Source organism: Anser brachyrhynchus (genome assembly GCF_964034855.1).
Source record: "Anser brachyrhynchus genome assembly, chromosome: 14".
Lineage (NCBI taxonomy): Eukaryota > Metazoa > Chordata > Aves > Anseriformes > Anatidae > Anser > Anser brachyrhynchus.
This window is the reverse complement of record NC_137709.1, coordinates 8609226-8624416: the sequence shown is the minus strand read 5'-3', so window position 1 is coordinate 8624416 and position 15191 is coordinate 8609226. Positions and strand designations below refer to the sequence as shown.

The window sequence follows — 15191 nt, the reverse complement described above, 5'->3', positions numbered from 1 at the left end:
CAGATTCCGCCTACTGGGTTATGGAAAGCAATTATGGAATAAGCTGAGTGCCGGATGCAACTGGGGCTTGCTGATTGCTTCCTCATTATGTCACATCCAGATCTGTAATGCCCAGAAACCACACAGATCTGAGTGTTTCCCCTAATTTTTATTTAGCAATTCAGTTTTTATAATAGGAATGAGCCACCAAGAGATGGTTCATTTTTAGGTCATTGCTGAACTTCTTGGTGAGTTAAAGACATACAGCCTTTAGCCCCATGCCTTCTGATACCACCCGAGGCTTGTAATAATGACTCAGAAATGCACTGCCTGTTGTGCCTTATTGCTTAAATAAACAACCTTGTATAAGGAGGCTGTCTTATCTCTCTTGGGCTTCTGGATACATCAGAAAGCAATCAAGCTTTCTTTATGTAGCTCAGATATCAGCAGAACTCACTAAAACAACAGCTAGGCTTATCTGTTGTTCTCTTTGCCATGCAATTTTGTAAAACTCAAAATACATTATTTCTGTAATTTGCTAGTGGCAAATAGAAATTAGTGTATGATAAAAGAAATAATGCCCATTGGTGAGAGTTTTTCTAGTCTCTGCCCTCTCTTTTTGGAGGTGTTGTGATCTCATACCTACAGTGTTTCCCACTGCTATCTCTGTTTTCAGGATCAATAACAAGCTACAGCTGAGAGAATTTGCATGACTAGATGTAGCACTTATGGAATAAAAGTAGAGTGATATAAATGAAGACTTGGAAAGAATGGAAATATCAAGGCTTTTAGGCAGAAAAGAGATCGTTTTGTCATTTGCCTTGTAATTTAATTCAGAATTTCAGAGCTCTTCAAAGGCAATAATGCTTTGAAAAAATGAGCTAAGATCTGCATCTGTACTGTTTACTTCCAATGGCAAAAGGTGCACGGCTGATATGTAGCTGTGGGAAAATATCTAAGTCATGAAGGGGGGAATTGCAGTAATGTCACCTTTGGTTGGGATCCTACAGAGTAGACAGCTATGTTGTCCCAAGAGAGAGGCGATTCTTGGCCACATTTTGGTGAAATTGATTTGGTTTTAATGAATCTTTTAGCTTGAGATTTTTTTGGTTTTTGTTGGAATAATATTTTGACATTTTCTGAAGTATATGCAATTTTTCTAAAGCAAAACAACATTTTGTTTTAAAGTTTCACTAAATTTAGAATTTAGAGGTATGAAAAGGACAACATGTTGAAGTAGTGTGAACAGAGGATTGATTAGCCATCTGATTCTGTTCAGTTGCACTCATCACATACAGGAAGACTCTATCCATTCCCATCTGCTTAACTCCTTACATATCTGAGCAGTAAAGGAAGGAGCACTGTTCTTGGCAGTGCTCTTCTCTGTGCTGTAACGTACATCTCTGATGTCCAAGCACTGCTGTTCCACCTCAGTGTTCTACTAAGCAAGTGCCATCCTGAAATCTGCAAGTGATTTTTTAATAGGGATAAAACTTATCCACAGGTAAGACACAGAAGCAAATCAAATTACTCAATGTAATACAGTGAGCTAGAAGAACTGGGACCACAACCTGTGACTCAGGTCCCTGCCCATGTCCCTTTCTTTCATTCATACAGGGAAAATTACACTCTCACCTTTAGCTGTGGGTGACTGCCTCATAGGGCTGCCACAAGCATAATTACAGTCTTGTTGACTGTACCCATTGCTGTCATTGCCTATTTTATTGATGCCTCGGATGTCGGCAGATGTCCATGGACCAGGATCCATACCCTGGCCTACAGTGTAAGGATCCCAGGAGCAGAGCAGGGAGCAACTGAGTACCAAAACCGTGAGAGCATTGCCTGACTTGGGTTTGCTTCATTTTCAGTCACACATAACAAGGGGAAAGCCTACTTGTGAGCATTCAGGGCTTGTTATGTGAGATGCTCTTGAAACAAAATCTTTTTGGGATTTATTTGTTTATTTATTTTTAACAAAGCTGTTTTTGTTTTATCCAGTGTTGATAAAATTGGCAAGGAATCTTAAAAAAAAAAAAAAAAAACACCAAAAAACCACCCTATGTCAGTAAATGCTATATAACTCACTTGAATGTCGTCTTGTAGGGCATAAACAACTTAACTCACCTCTCTATCCCTTTTATCTTAATTTCCAGCACCTTGAAGAGCCCTTATGTGGAGTGAAAACAATCAGTATAGCGATTCCATATAAAAATGTTGCGGAATAATAAATTCAGGAATCGAAATTCTGCTGTATACTTGCAACATGTCACCTCTGAGGATGGCCTGCTGCAAACATGTGGATGTGTTTTGCATTCTCGCCTTCTCTCATTTTATTTCATTTAATCAGTGCAGTTTACTCGAGCTGTTCTCCCCTTGCTGATTAGACTTGTAATTCTTGCACATATGGTGGTGTTTGTGGAGAAAACATTTCCCTCCTCTCCCCCTCCAACCCCAAATCTGTGAGCCTTTTACTTTGGCTCTGTTCTTATCAAATAATTGCAGCTGTAATTAAAGCACAATGAATCAGCACCAGTCACAGGGCTGAGTTCTTCCTTAAGAAATTACATGTCCAGATGTCTGAGATGGCAGTCAGTTCTAGCATTTAAATAATGTGCCCATGAAGTGCCGCCAACCTGAAGGCAAATCTGTTTTATACCTTTTTGCAAATAACCATACAACTGGTGTTTTAAAGGTGCGTTGTTGTTACAGCTTTCATCGTTAACTTACAGGACTACCTCCTGTAATGATGTGCTTGCTCACAGTGTGTCACTCGGACACTCCAGACCAACCTGGAGGTCAAGCTAGGTGGAAGATTTTACCTATTGACTTTTAATAAATGTCTCTTCTTTAAGAGAGGTGGTGGTTCCAGAGAAACTGAGGTTAGAAAGCTTATCAAAGGAATACTGATGATGCTATTTAGCCAACAAAAGAGAGGACATTCTAAATTAACATTAACGTACTATTCATTTAATGTAGTTGGTGAAATATGCTGCAAGTGTAATAAAACCATGAGCTGCTGGTCTGCAAAGCCATCAGTTAGTTAAGGGCATATTTCTACTTCAACTTAAAAATGGATTTGAGGGCTTAAGTCCTTTTCTGAGCACCTGGAAATGCATACACAAGTCTCAGGGCTGAACAGCGAACTAGTAAGAGAAAACTGGCATAGGAAAATGAACCACTGTTACTCTGCCTAATGCAACAAACATACTGCCAGATCTGTAACACTTGTGGCTTATGGGACTTCAGCCATTTGCTCATATGTAGAGCAAGTACTTTTCTTTTTAAAAAATAATAGAATGCGTGGCAATGGCTGGGACAGGTTTAAGTCTCCTGAACATTTTGAGATTTTGAAACTAAAATCAGAAAATTAAGTTGGGGGATGATTCTCACATCAGGCGAACCGCATTTACTCTGCAAGAAGGTCACTGATTTCAGCAGAGCAATTTACAACATTTTCCAATCAGAATGAGGCTTCCTGGGATTAATGTGCATGTAGTTGTCTTTACTGCATCATACTTACATGTAAATTTAATTCACAGTATGGCCATTTATGTTGCTAGTAAATGTTTAAAAATGCTGAGGATTTTAAAAGTTGCTTCAGAATGCACAAAAGTAACTCTTTTCCCCCTCTCTCTCCCCCCCTCTCCTCTCCTTATGACAGCTATATCTGGCATGATTGTTCCCCCCATGTGAAAGAATTGCCTTGAAGAATTTTATTAATGAAGAGGTTGAATTCTGCTTCAGAGAGAATCTGATACAAGTCCCAGAGTGGAACTTTTTACTCAGGCCTTTTTAAAAATAAAAAAGAAATAAAGAAGAATCTTACAATAACTGCGGATTTTTAAACAAAAAAAAATCACCATCCTTGCAAGTACTGAAATTAACAATCTGCAATTGCAAGGTGTTGATTCAAGCTGTCCATCCCAAATAACTGGGAGATATATTTATTGTATGTTGATTAAAAAAAAAAAATCCACCTTTTTTTGTTTAGTTTTGTTTTGTTTTTGTTTTCTGGGGTTGGGGGCTTGCTTTTTTTTTTTTTTTAAAGGCTTGATTTAACTCAATACCATTTGTCTTTTATAAATCATCCAATTACATGAGGGACACTAGCAATGGAACTCCACATTTTTAATTTATGAATTTTTTTAAAGCCGTGTAAAGAAAAATGAAGTGGTGTCAGTTACATACAAGTCTGTATGGGACAGAATAGAAGTGCCAGTTAGTTTTTCGTAGAAGAATTATGGCCATTTAATTAAGGGTCGGCTCATACAGGTTGCTTATCCAGTGGTGATTTGCTAATACGATGCATTTTTAATGTTCTCATTAAATAGATATCACTCCCTAGAAGGCTGGTATTTTTGGATGGTGAGGGCAGGATGAGGGGTGGGATTCGTAACATCTGTCTTTACTATTGGGCTAAATAAGTGTGTAAATAATGCAACAAAGAAAGTTGCTGAAAGATTAGGTAAGGACACAAATAACAAACACATTTCCTCTTGAGCTCAGAATCCAGTTCCTCTAGATATACTGCTAAAACTGCAGGATTAGATTATCATGGCTCTCTTTAGTTTATATATCAGACTCTCCAAATGAGTGGCCTTCCTGAAGTTTAGTGTTGCCGGAGCTGTGCATAAAATGCCATTTAAATTTTGCATAGCCCTCACAAGACACAGACTGTGGCCATCACCCAAAGAGTGTTTTTGTCATACCCTGGTTCCTCTTGATCTATTTTTATGGGGCAGAATGAGAAAAGGTTCATCTGCAGTTCTGTATCCTCCCAATGTAAAAGCACACATTTTTGTCACCTTCCTGCTAGGATTGGTCCTGTATCGGTCGACCCTCTCAGTTTGTATCATAATATATTAAGCAACAGGTAACTGCTTTTGAATAGTCAAATGAAAACACAAGTTTGGGGCATGGGGGGGTGGGGCTGTTAGGAAGATTTCAAATCAAAACCATAGCTTCTGTTTTACAAAAAAATTTGCTATCATTACCTGGGAAGTGTTCTTAAAAACTATTAGTCAGAGAGGCAGCAAAGCTCTGAAGATACATTACCTGATATTTTTTCTTTGCTGTTGTGTTTTGTATGTAGTTATAAATACTGTAGATTTTTGTGATTTTTTGCCAAAGTTGTTGTTCTATTTATACATTTTAATGTCTTAAGACAGTTTTTCAATATCACAATAAAGAATTTTACTGCATATTTTGCAAAAAGAGCTCACTACCTTTAGCTTGCACATACTTGCAAAATTAATTAAAGAAAAAAAAAGCTTTTTGTTTTCTGGGGTTTCTTTTTTGTTTGTTTGTTTTAAAGGGGATTTTGTAAAATATCCATATAAATAATGTATTTATCTTTGGAATTTGTACATTGCTTTTTTCCCCTACCCCAGTTTATTTTATTGTGTATGTTTGCTATGTGAAAAGTGCTGATTTGTTTGGTCATTCACCGTTGTATTAGCTGTTCAAATGTGATTTTAAAACATTTCATTTATAGTTTTTTTTTTTTAGTATTGTTTAAAATCATGCTTCCATTTTTTTAATTTCCACCCAAAAGCCATTGTCTATTTTTGTATTATTTGTAAGTTAAGAAGTTTTTTCCAATATATGGCAAAAGGTAGCATATTATTCTTGTAGCATTTAGTTATGTAGATTTAAAAAAAATGTATCCTTTGCTTTTGAAGCTTAACAAAAACTAATGCTGTTTTACTCTATTAATATGCATGGGATTTCTCCTCTTTGGAGTGACGCATTTTTGTGCATTAAATATGGGGAGAAACTTCATAGAACTCAATGAAAATACTTTCTTTCTTAAGTCTGCTTGTATATTTCTCTGTCTTTCACATAAATATAAACCAGCAGATTGGATGCCTTAACAATGCAAATCATATTCATTTCACTTGTACATTGTACTGTGCACCAGAACTGTCAATCATCACTAACATTCTAAGAAAAAAAAAAAAAAGGAATTGAAAAGCACAAAAGAACTGTTTTGTTACCTTAAAACAATATAACTTTTTTCTAGTTGAGCAAGAAATCATTTACAACGATGCTGCAACTGTGCATGCTTCCTGTATGAATTTTGCAATGGTTTTCACTAGAACGTCGCAGTGTGATCTTTTAGGGGAAGGGAAAAAAACAGGATTTTTTTTTCATGGTGAGAAAATAAAAGGAGAAAAAACTGGAAAATGTGAGAGACATCAGTTTATTGCTTCTGTGTATTCCAAGCAATTATTCTAATTCACATAGTAAGCAACAGCACGACAATGTAATCAAATTTAAAGCCATATTTTGTCCAGTGACACCATCAATTACTCTTGTAGAGCTCCACTCAAAGTCATAGCGATTTTAACACCAGTGTTAGCCATCTATGTTTGTAGTCTTCTGCACCAGTGTCCAAAGATCCTTTGACAATGTGCATAATTTTATTTTGTTGCAGCTATTTATAGTGATCTGATGAATGGGACTTTATAAAAATTCCCCTGCACCACCCTTATCTTTTACAAAGTAAAAGATACAGCTGTTTACAGAATATGGCTTTAAGTGGAAACGTCCAGATTTCAGTTTTAAAAAGGTGAAGCTTCACAATGACTGGATTGCATAACGTATGCCTATTTCCTCACAGTTGTACTAGGATGCAGCTAAAATGAAGTCATCTCTGAAACTACTAACCTTTCACCTTCTTATCTAAATCTTTTTGAATAGACACACACACTGTACAGTTCTATTGTTAGAGAAACTAACTACTGTAGAGATTGTTATAATTTTTTTGCAGAAATTCAAGCTGTAAAAACTTTTCAACTTTCACAATATTTAATTAAAGTTACTTCCTGTCTGTGAATACAGCTCCTAGTTGTGTGTTTATTTTTCTACTTCTGCTGGCTAGTAGATGAGAAAAACTAAAATGTAGAAGCCAAAGGCTACAGAGTTGTCTTTCTGAAATTAAGGAGAAGCAGAACTTCTTGGAATTTCATGGTGAAACACTGCAAATACTGGTGCTCTGAAACTCCTCTTACTATGTCACTAATAGATGTCAAAGGATGCTGGCACATAATGCTGTATGTTCACCCTGATATCATTATTATTACTAATTCTTTTTTTTTTTTTTTTTTTAATTCTATCAATTGCTTGAAGAGCTCGCCTATATTTCTAGTGGCTTTCAGGAGCATATCTAGTGCTCTAGTGCATACCCAACTGCAAAGAGCTGGCTGCCTGAACACAGTGATAATGAAGTACAAGACAAAGGTATATTAGATGTACTGCCAGATACCCAGGGAGATTCAAGTTTTCATCCTGGTATCATTTAAGTTAACAGTAACACTTCCTTAGGGACTCAGGGCCAGGTCTTCAGTGACCGAGACCTCATGGCCAGCTCCAATAAGTGCATCAAAGTATGTTGAGCTGTAACAAGCTCCTTGACCATGAAGGAAGCTCCTGTAAACCGTATCTGTGCTACTGCCGTTCCTAAATGATACATCCATCATCCACTAGACTGGCTCTAGGTGTTTAATTTTTTTCTTATACTCCTCTAGTAGGGGAGGATGATAAGAATTTTTATTTCTGAGGTGAGGAAGGTTGACACACTGGCATTCAGCTAGGCCTCAAGGTTGGCTGTTGTACAGAAGACTTTAGAGACAGCTGAAAACTTTTAAATGCCATGCATAATGCAAGGCTCTGAGCATTGTTTTGGTAGGAATATTGATGTTGAGATTTCAGCTTAAATTAAATTAAAATTTACTTACAAAATTTAAATTCGCTACAAATGTAAGCAGCTGCAAGTGGTTTCTTGCAATGTAAAGTTTTGGCTGCCTCTTCAATATTATCAAATCCAACCCAGTAGTTGCTAGCGAAAAGAGAGCTGTTGGCCTGTTACTTATTCTGTCCACACAAGAGATCTGTGTCTTCTGCCTGAGATAATTCTCCTAGTTCTCGTTCAGATGGTGTGAATATTGGTAGGCATCACTGCAGCCAAGGGCTCTCTGAGTGCTTGGTGCACTGTTAAAAAATAAAAATAAAAATGTTAGGTCACATGTGGCTAAAAAGCAGTCTGAAAAATGTGGGATGTAATATTAGGCAACCTGTTCTAGGTTACATAATGGTTCTCTGTCTGGAACCAGATTTCTGCTTCAGCCTTTTGGATCCTATGAGAATTTGCCTGGCAGTGGGATTGGTTGTATTTTTGTATGGGAATGCCTCTAATTTTTTATTTAGTTTAAAGAAACCTCAGCAAAAGAAGCTCCCTCACTGTTAGCTTCCTGGCCTTGTCTGTGTGTCTGTTTATTCCCTTTGGAGCCCTTCTCTGTATCTACGGGCTCATGCCACAGCTGCTTCACGTAATCATTTACATAATTCTGCTTAGCATCAAGTCTGTGTATCTTCTGCCATTTCATGGATTAGCTGAAGACATACTTCATGTTATACACTTGATTGCCTCAGCTCCTTTCTGTTTTCTGCCCCTTGTTCACCGGTCCTCTTGTTCAAACCAGGCTTCTGTTCTAATAATTGCCTGGAGGCCCCAGCTCAGCTCCAGACACCTCCTGTTTTACAGGACAGTAGTTTTAGAAGAGTTTTATCAAAGGCGTCATTGCGCAGGCTTTTTCAGGAACACATCCACTGCATCTTATGGGCATTTAGCTCGTTTACCCTCGTCACCTTATTAGGGAAGCTGTCACTGAAACTTGGTCCTCTGGTGCACGGCAAACATTACACACTTGGTCATGCACCTGAATCATCCGCTCTCCTGTGTTATACCTCCTGTTTAGACACACAGCAAACAAATGCTGCCACTGGCAGTTTTCACTTTGCTGGGCTAAGCAAGACAAATTCTAGCAGTCTTGTCTTCAGGAGACTTGCCCTCATTTTCTCGGAGAATCCGAAAAGTTTTTTTTTTTTTTTTTTTCCTTTCCACTTCCACTTCAAGCTGTTTTCCTCGCTTGGACCTGGGTGCATATTTCAGACAGAGAAGTGGGGAGTCCAAGAGGAGTGTCCATATCATCTCAAAGATGTGACCCTTTGATTTCTCAGCTCCAGCCACAATGACTTTATTTAAGCAACACTTTCTGCTTGCCTCTTCCTGCCTTCACACGCACATTTCATTACCATGTGGTGACAAATACATGCAAAACCTAACTGTAAACATTCAGATTTCACCCTGTGCAATATGGGCACATCTCGGTGATGCTGTGAAGTGGTCTGACACCGGTGCTTGCTGGTGCTTGAGCAAGACATTTGGTCATTTTGTCTGCTGCCCACACACTGGTCACACTCTTTTGAGCCAGTGCCACCTCCTTGCCCACCTTTGTTGTGTCGTTTCCAACCCCCCAACCCCCTTTTCTCAATGGGATGCTGCCTGATTTGGGCCTCATTTATCTCCGTTTCCCCTATTTCCCAGAAAGATCTGGCTCTGGCATCCCTTTACCCCAGCATCTAATACTGATATTTCAGTAGGGCAGGTCAGGTCAATACTTTAGATAAATAAGTAATAATTCCAACCCTGCAACTCTGTTCTCTCTTCCTCTCCTTGGTGCCCTTGAGGATACAGCTAGCCCAGAGCTTATGGCATTGCTCCAACATGATTGGCAGGTCATGTGAAAGAGCACACATCTTTGAAAACTTTAATATAGTCATTCCAGCACTCGAATGCCGATGACTATCCAGGTCACAGCCTAACAGCAGGGACTGCAACTCTAGGTGGCTTTTCTGTGTAGGCTTATAACAGGAGCAGCAAACACAGTGCTCTAACACATTTTTCCTTCCTATTTTCATTTAACTTTGACATAAATGTGAATGCATGTTTGACGATCTCACCTAAAAATATATTTAGATAATCACCAACTCCTTTCCTGAAACACAGAACAAAAAGTGTGCTATAGTTCCACTCCAGCCAAAGCCTGTTTTATATAAGAGGGAGTGAAATTGTTTGCTTTGTCACAGAAAGGGTAAAGTATATGAAGCTCTAATTCTCCCACATTTATTCATGTCAAATTTTGCCTTACACTGTAATCCCTTCGAAGGGATTCAGTGGGATTGCAGCTGGTATACCAGAGAGGCACCATGGCATGGTGGTTCACTGCAGCCTGGCAGCTCTTGACTATGCATGTGAGAGCAGGAAGGTCCAGTTATGTCTGTAGCTATACACAGGCGTGCTCTGAAGGGGCACAGGTTATCTGGTTGAGAATAACCTCAAGACAAACGTGCCAGTGACTGTGCTTTGTAGAAAGGCAACAGCTCAGGAGGCACAAAACTGCAGGGTGTGTGCGTGTTGGGGTGGGAAACTGCGTGAGCCAGTCACTCCATGCAAGAGCCATGACAAGCTCTGAAAAGCAAGCCTCGAGGCGAACCCTGGACATAAACGTTCACTTTTCTACAGTGTTTAGAGGAAAGGGGAGCTCAGACATTGTACCAGGCTCATCTGGAGGCTGTCATGCTGCAGCCTTTCCCCATGCTCTCCCAGACCCACGCTGCTCCCCCCAGCTTTGCATGGGGGGGGCCTGCCTGCTGCCCCTCTGCCTCCTTGCCTGCTGCCCCTGCCACCAAGGGCTCTGCCTTCGGCCTCATTTCCATGGCATGTTGCTCATCATCAGCCTGCCCCAGGCACCGCCTAGCTCCCCACCGCGCCACCATTAACTTTGCCTTCAACCTCTGCTGCATCATTGCCTTCTCCTGAGGGTTCCCTATTTATACAGAGGGGGGGAAAATGCAGTTGCTGGGACTGGAAATATTTTGTTACCTTTTCCTACTTAAGTATGAGGCATTTTTATCTCTGCTCTCTGGAGACTTATGCTACAGTGGGACTGATTTTATCCACTTACTCAATGCACTTTAGTTCAATAATGATTACAGAACTTCTACATAATATATTAGGCATAGCTGATTTCCCAGGGTTTGTAGCCCTCTATCTCCCTAAGCATTTAAAAAGGAATCTCTCTATGATAGGTATGTTATGAATGATACACTCCTCAACAGTCATGATGTAAAAATAATAGCAGCAGTGGGCTGGGAAGGAAGAAGTGGCAAGCATTCGGCTGGAAAATGCTGAAGCCTGCGGATAATACAACTCAACACCAATGACTTGCTTTGTTCACTTTATCGCTGTTTGTTCACCCATCAGTGGTGCTTGAAATCTAAGGAATTGGGCAATCCAGGCCACGTTCACAAACCCCTCCCTCCTCTGCATTATCCAGACTGAAGATTTTGGCAATTCTCGGGCTCCATTCATGATTGTGTTCACCTGGTCTCTCTCACTTTTTTTTTTTTCTTTAAATGTGCCTTCAGCCAGGTTTAAGCTGAGCTCTTCAGCTTGTTCATCTGTGGATTCAGCAGCCCCAGACAGACACACTCAGCCCCGAGGTACCTAAAATGTTGTAGAAAATCTGCACGTTTGTTTGCTTCAATAGTAAAAGGAGTAGTGATATTTGTGGTCACGGTGCCCTTCACACATGAGTTTAGGTTGTGTGCCCCTGACCCCCCCCTAAGCTTTCCTTGGCTCAAGGAGCTTTCTACCCACATTTCCACACCCACAAAGACTGCAAAGCTTCCCCATCCCGGGCTGATGGGCACAGAGGCTACCCCAGACACTAGTGCCCCATCTGCTTGTGTTGTTCTCTGCCTGCCCTCCCTGGCCCAGCTGCTCAGCATCCTCACCATGATGGCAAAGGGCATCCAGCTCCTGCCCACGAAGGCCAAGACCTGCTTGTTCAAAGCCCATTCATTTGCCCTGAGGAGTTTCTCCACACTGGACAGACTGCGTTGAACGAAGGACCTTGCTCATCTTATCCTCGTCAGCCTCCCCAGTTGGTGGTGAAGGTGCTCTTTTTCTTTTTCTTTTTCTTTTTTTTTTAAAAACATAAATCTACATTTTATTCAATTCTCCAACAATCTCTTAATTTCAGTGTTGGCTTTTGGCAGTGAGTGAGTTCCACAGGTTTGTAGCTGCTATTCCCTGATTTACCCCTTGAGCATGAGGCTGCATGGCTGCTTCAGCTGCTACCGGCAGCCCCCGTCTGTCCTCGAGGGGCCGGGGACAGACGGGGATGCTGCTGCCTCTCCTCCCGCCCGGCGCAGCTCTGATCACTGCTGCAGCCCCACAGTCGCCTGATTGACGTCAGGAAATAGCACAATGAAAGTTGCTACCACCTAACAGCTGTTTCAACAGTTTTAATCGCAAGGGGAGCCGTAAGATAAATAAATAAATAAAGCCAATGAAGTGACAAAACAAATGGCCTGGTATCGGAGACAGATTTGAAGCTTCTGGCTGCCTTCATGGAAGAGCAGCCTGCGAGCTCTCACACCCTCTCCCTCCCCACCCCAAATAATTAATTTATCACTTAGCAGTGCTGGGGCTCTCTGGAAGGCACTTGGAGACGGCGTTTGAAGGTGAACGGCAGCCCTGCAGAGCGGCTGACGGGGCTGGGGAAGGAAGCTGTTGACTGCTGGAGTCTACAGGTGAAGCGGCGAGACTGCGAGGGGATTGATGTCAACCATGAGCCAGCAAGCTGTACTTTGTTCCGCCCTCACAAATCACTGTTATGCCCTTTCTGCTTTAAACACTATGGATCAGCTATAACAACACTTGATATTTATTTTATTTCAACTATCACTCTGATTTGTCAGGTGTATTTTTTATGCACAGCAGGTGTACCCTAATGGGGTTAGGGAATAAACAGAAAATTGATGGGCTTACACACCCATTAGCTAATGGATTACTAAGCAAAAGGGACTCTGTTTAACCCCACTGCACTTAGCCCACTGTTAGGAGGAATGTTAAAGACTATAAGCTAACACTCAAATGTCTCTTCGTGGACCCAGGGGAAGAGAGCTCAAACTTTAATGCATCTCTTTTGATAGACAGGTGAATGAATGTGGCTATCATTATGCAATCACGCATCCCTGGAACTATTTATCAGCCGCACGGTGTGCCCCAGAAACCCCCGTGTGCTCCTGGCTGGCCAAGCTGCAAGCCTGTCACCGTGGCTTCAGAGGTGTATGGGAAGGGTCAAGCAGGAGGACATTGCCCCAGCCAGAGGGGCTTCCCACATCCCATTTGCACAGAGCATGCAGCAGACGCAGCGTGACTTCATGTCCCCATGCCCCTGCACTACACACCTGTTAGCAACAAGCTTTTTTGTCACAGGCTGTGTGCCAGCAGCGGCTTTAATCAGTTATTTTAAGATAGATGTGGCTCGTTAGAATCAGAACAATGCAATTACTTCCCCTCCTCCCCTCTCTCCAAATCCCAGGATTTTATTGGCCTATTAATGGTTTGATTTGTTGTTGGTAGAAACAAGGAAGGATTCCAACTCATTGATCATATTATCCTACAGATATCCAGCAGAATAAATAAATGGGATAATAAAACCTAAACCATATGCACAAAGGTTATGTTTTCTAAATCCTTTAGTGTTCTGCATCATAGTTTATGTTCCCTTTCAACCAGAAATACCCAGTTCAGTGCTGTACACGGCAGTTTAAAAAGGCCTGTAATATTAAAGTTTATCTTTGCAATCTTTCACCGTCTTTCTCGCATGGAAACAAGTCACAGAGAGTCTCACTGTCCACCCTCTGACATAGGTGTATAATCAAAAGCCAATTCAAAAGGAGCCTTCTGTAAATATCAACTTGATCCAGGCATATGCATGCTTTCCTTAGAGCACCAGCAGAGTCCTGCTGACTTCAGTGGGATGGCTCCTGTTTGAAGAAAAATAGATGCATGCGTGCAGGAGACGTGAAGGTCGAAGAATAAAAAATCAAGTGGGAATATAATTTTGTGTTGCTTTTCTCTAAGCAGGGACACAAGAACTCACAGCCATGGGGAAGCCAAGGCCCTTTTAGTTTCCTTTGTGCCTGCCTGTTCCTGGGATGCTTTCAAGTGCCCCTACATTTAGCTCTGGAGGCCCACCTGGTTAGAGGGCTGCCAAGGTCTACACAGACAATGCAGAGAGATGCAGGATCCTCTGACTGGGAGGGGAACATGGCACTGGTCATGGGCGCTCTGGGCTTTGCCTTATTGCTAAGCAGGTCTCTTCTTGCAGCTGGGGGAAAGTGCTCCAGGCACTTGAAAGACTAATGCTGAGCAATTTGGTCGGCTTCAACACACAACTCCTGATTTCCCCCTGAAGCCAGAAGTGAAATATCCTGCAAAATCTCAATGTTGTTAAAAAACATGGAAAATACAACTATTTTATTGTCAGGAAGTCCTCACAGAGCTGTTACTAACTCCATGAAGGCAGAGAGCTGCTGAGCTCTTCTTGTTAATCTTTATAAAGGATTTTGAAAAAGGGACAGGATTGAAGAGCAGAATGCTGCTGCTAAGAGAAATTACCAAGGACACCACCAATGCCTGAGATGCCTTACAAAATGTCATGGATACAGTGGCAATGACAGAAGTCACTGGGACTTCAATAGGATCAAACCAGCAGCCCAGTTCTCTCCTTACTCTAGGGAGCAGTAGTCAAGTGTAAGTCTACCGATGCCCACTGTGGACAAACTTCTCAGTTATTAACTCAAAATGAAGCTCCAAATGTGTGATGTTGCTGAAGCAATGCAGGGATACAACTTTAGTTCTAGGATCAGTCTCTGGATTGGAGATGATTTAATTTATGCTGGAATTCATCAGCATCAGACTAACAGGCTGGAGCAGCATAGCAACAAGCTTGTTAATTACTAAGCAATTATTTTACTCAACTTTTAGACCAAGAGGATACCCAAAATATCCACATCTGTTTCATTTTGATTTCTTGTTGTTCCTTCCGTGCTGTAGCTGAAGTTATTTTACAGCAGCTGTCAGTCATAGCAGTAACAACTTCCACAGTAGCAGCTTCCATTTGGCAAGCTCACTGTACAGAAAGTGCTGTGATGGAGCGGAAGGGGTTTCTTTCTCTTTGTTAATATCATCTTCCCCTAGGATAGACTATCTTGCCCTCTCCAGCAGAACACGGTTGGATCACACTGCAGAGTTTCTGACTGCTGCTTTTAAAAAGATATATCTGTTTGTTTCTATCAACACATTTCAGCTCCTCTGGCATGCTGTCTTTGCAGCTCTAATAGAGACACTTCACATGTAATAGGGTCACACAGTGATCCTCACGTTCGATTCCATTCCTATCACCATGTTAAATTGAAACAATGTGTGTGCATCAGATTTCTGCAGTGCAGGAAAGCTGCAGCATCTACAAGTTTTGTGATGCGATGAACCTAATGATTTGGATTTTATTTTC

At 41.1% G+C, this 15191-nt stretch overlaps 1 protein-coding gene and 1 long non-coding RNA gene across 19 annotated transcripts in view; one reads left to right on the top strand and one right to left on the bottom strand.

Annotated features, from left to right (window-relative positions):
- LOC308177907 overlaps window positions 1-15191 on the bottom strand; it is an 81581-nt gene that overhangs the window by 16425 nt on the left and 49965 nt on the right. For 2 of the 3 annotated variants that reach the window (XR_013939480.1, XR_013939482.1), the window contains exon 3: window positions 3938-13662. The exons of the other annotated variant lie outside the window; for it this stretch is intronic. This is a non-coding gene — a long non-coding RNA (uncharacterized lncRNA). Of the gene's footprint in view, window positions 1-3937; window positions 13663-15191 lie in introns of those variants that run through there. 3 annotated transcript variants of the gene reach the window in all.
- EBF1 (EBF transcription factor 1) overlaps window positions 1-15191 on the top strand; it is a 312537-nt gene that overhangs the window by 267402 nt on the left and 29944 nt on the right. For 7 of the 16 annotated variants that reach the window (XM_080555790.1, XM_080555789.1, XM_080555786.1 and 4 more), the window contains one exon: window positions 3641-6817. The exons of the other annotated variants lie outside the window; for them this stretch is intronic. In XM_080555790.1, the coding sequence (XP_080411916.1) occupies window positions 3641-3672 (32 nt within the window). In that variant the 3' untranslated portion in view covers window positions 3673-6817. Of the gene's footprint in view, window positions 1-3640; window positions 6818-15191 lie in introns of those variants that run through there. 16 annotated transcript variants of the gene reach the window in all.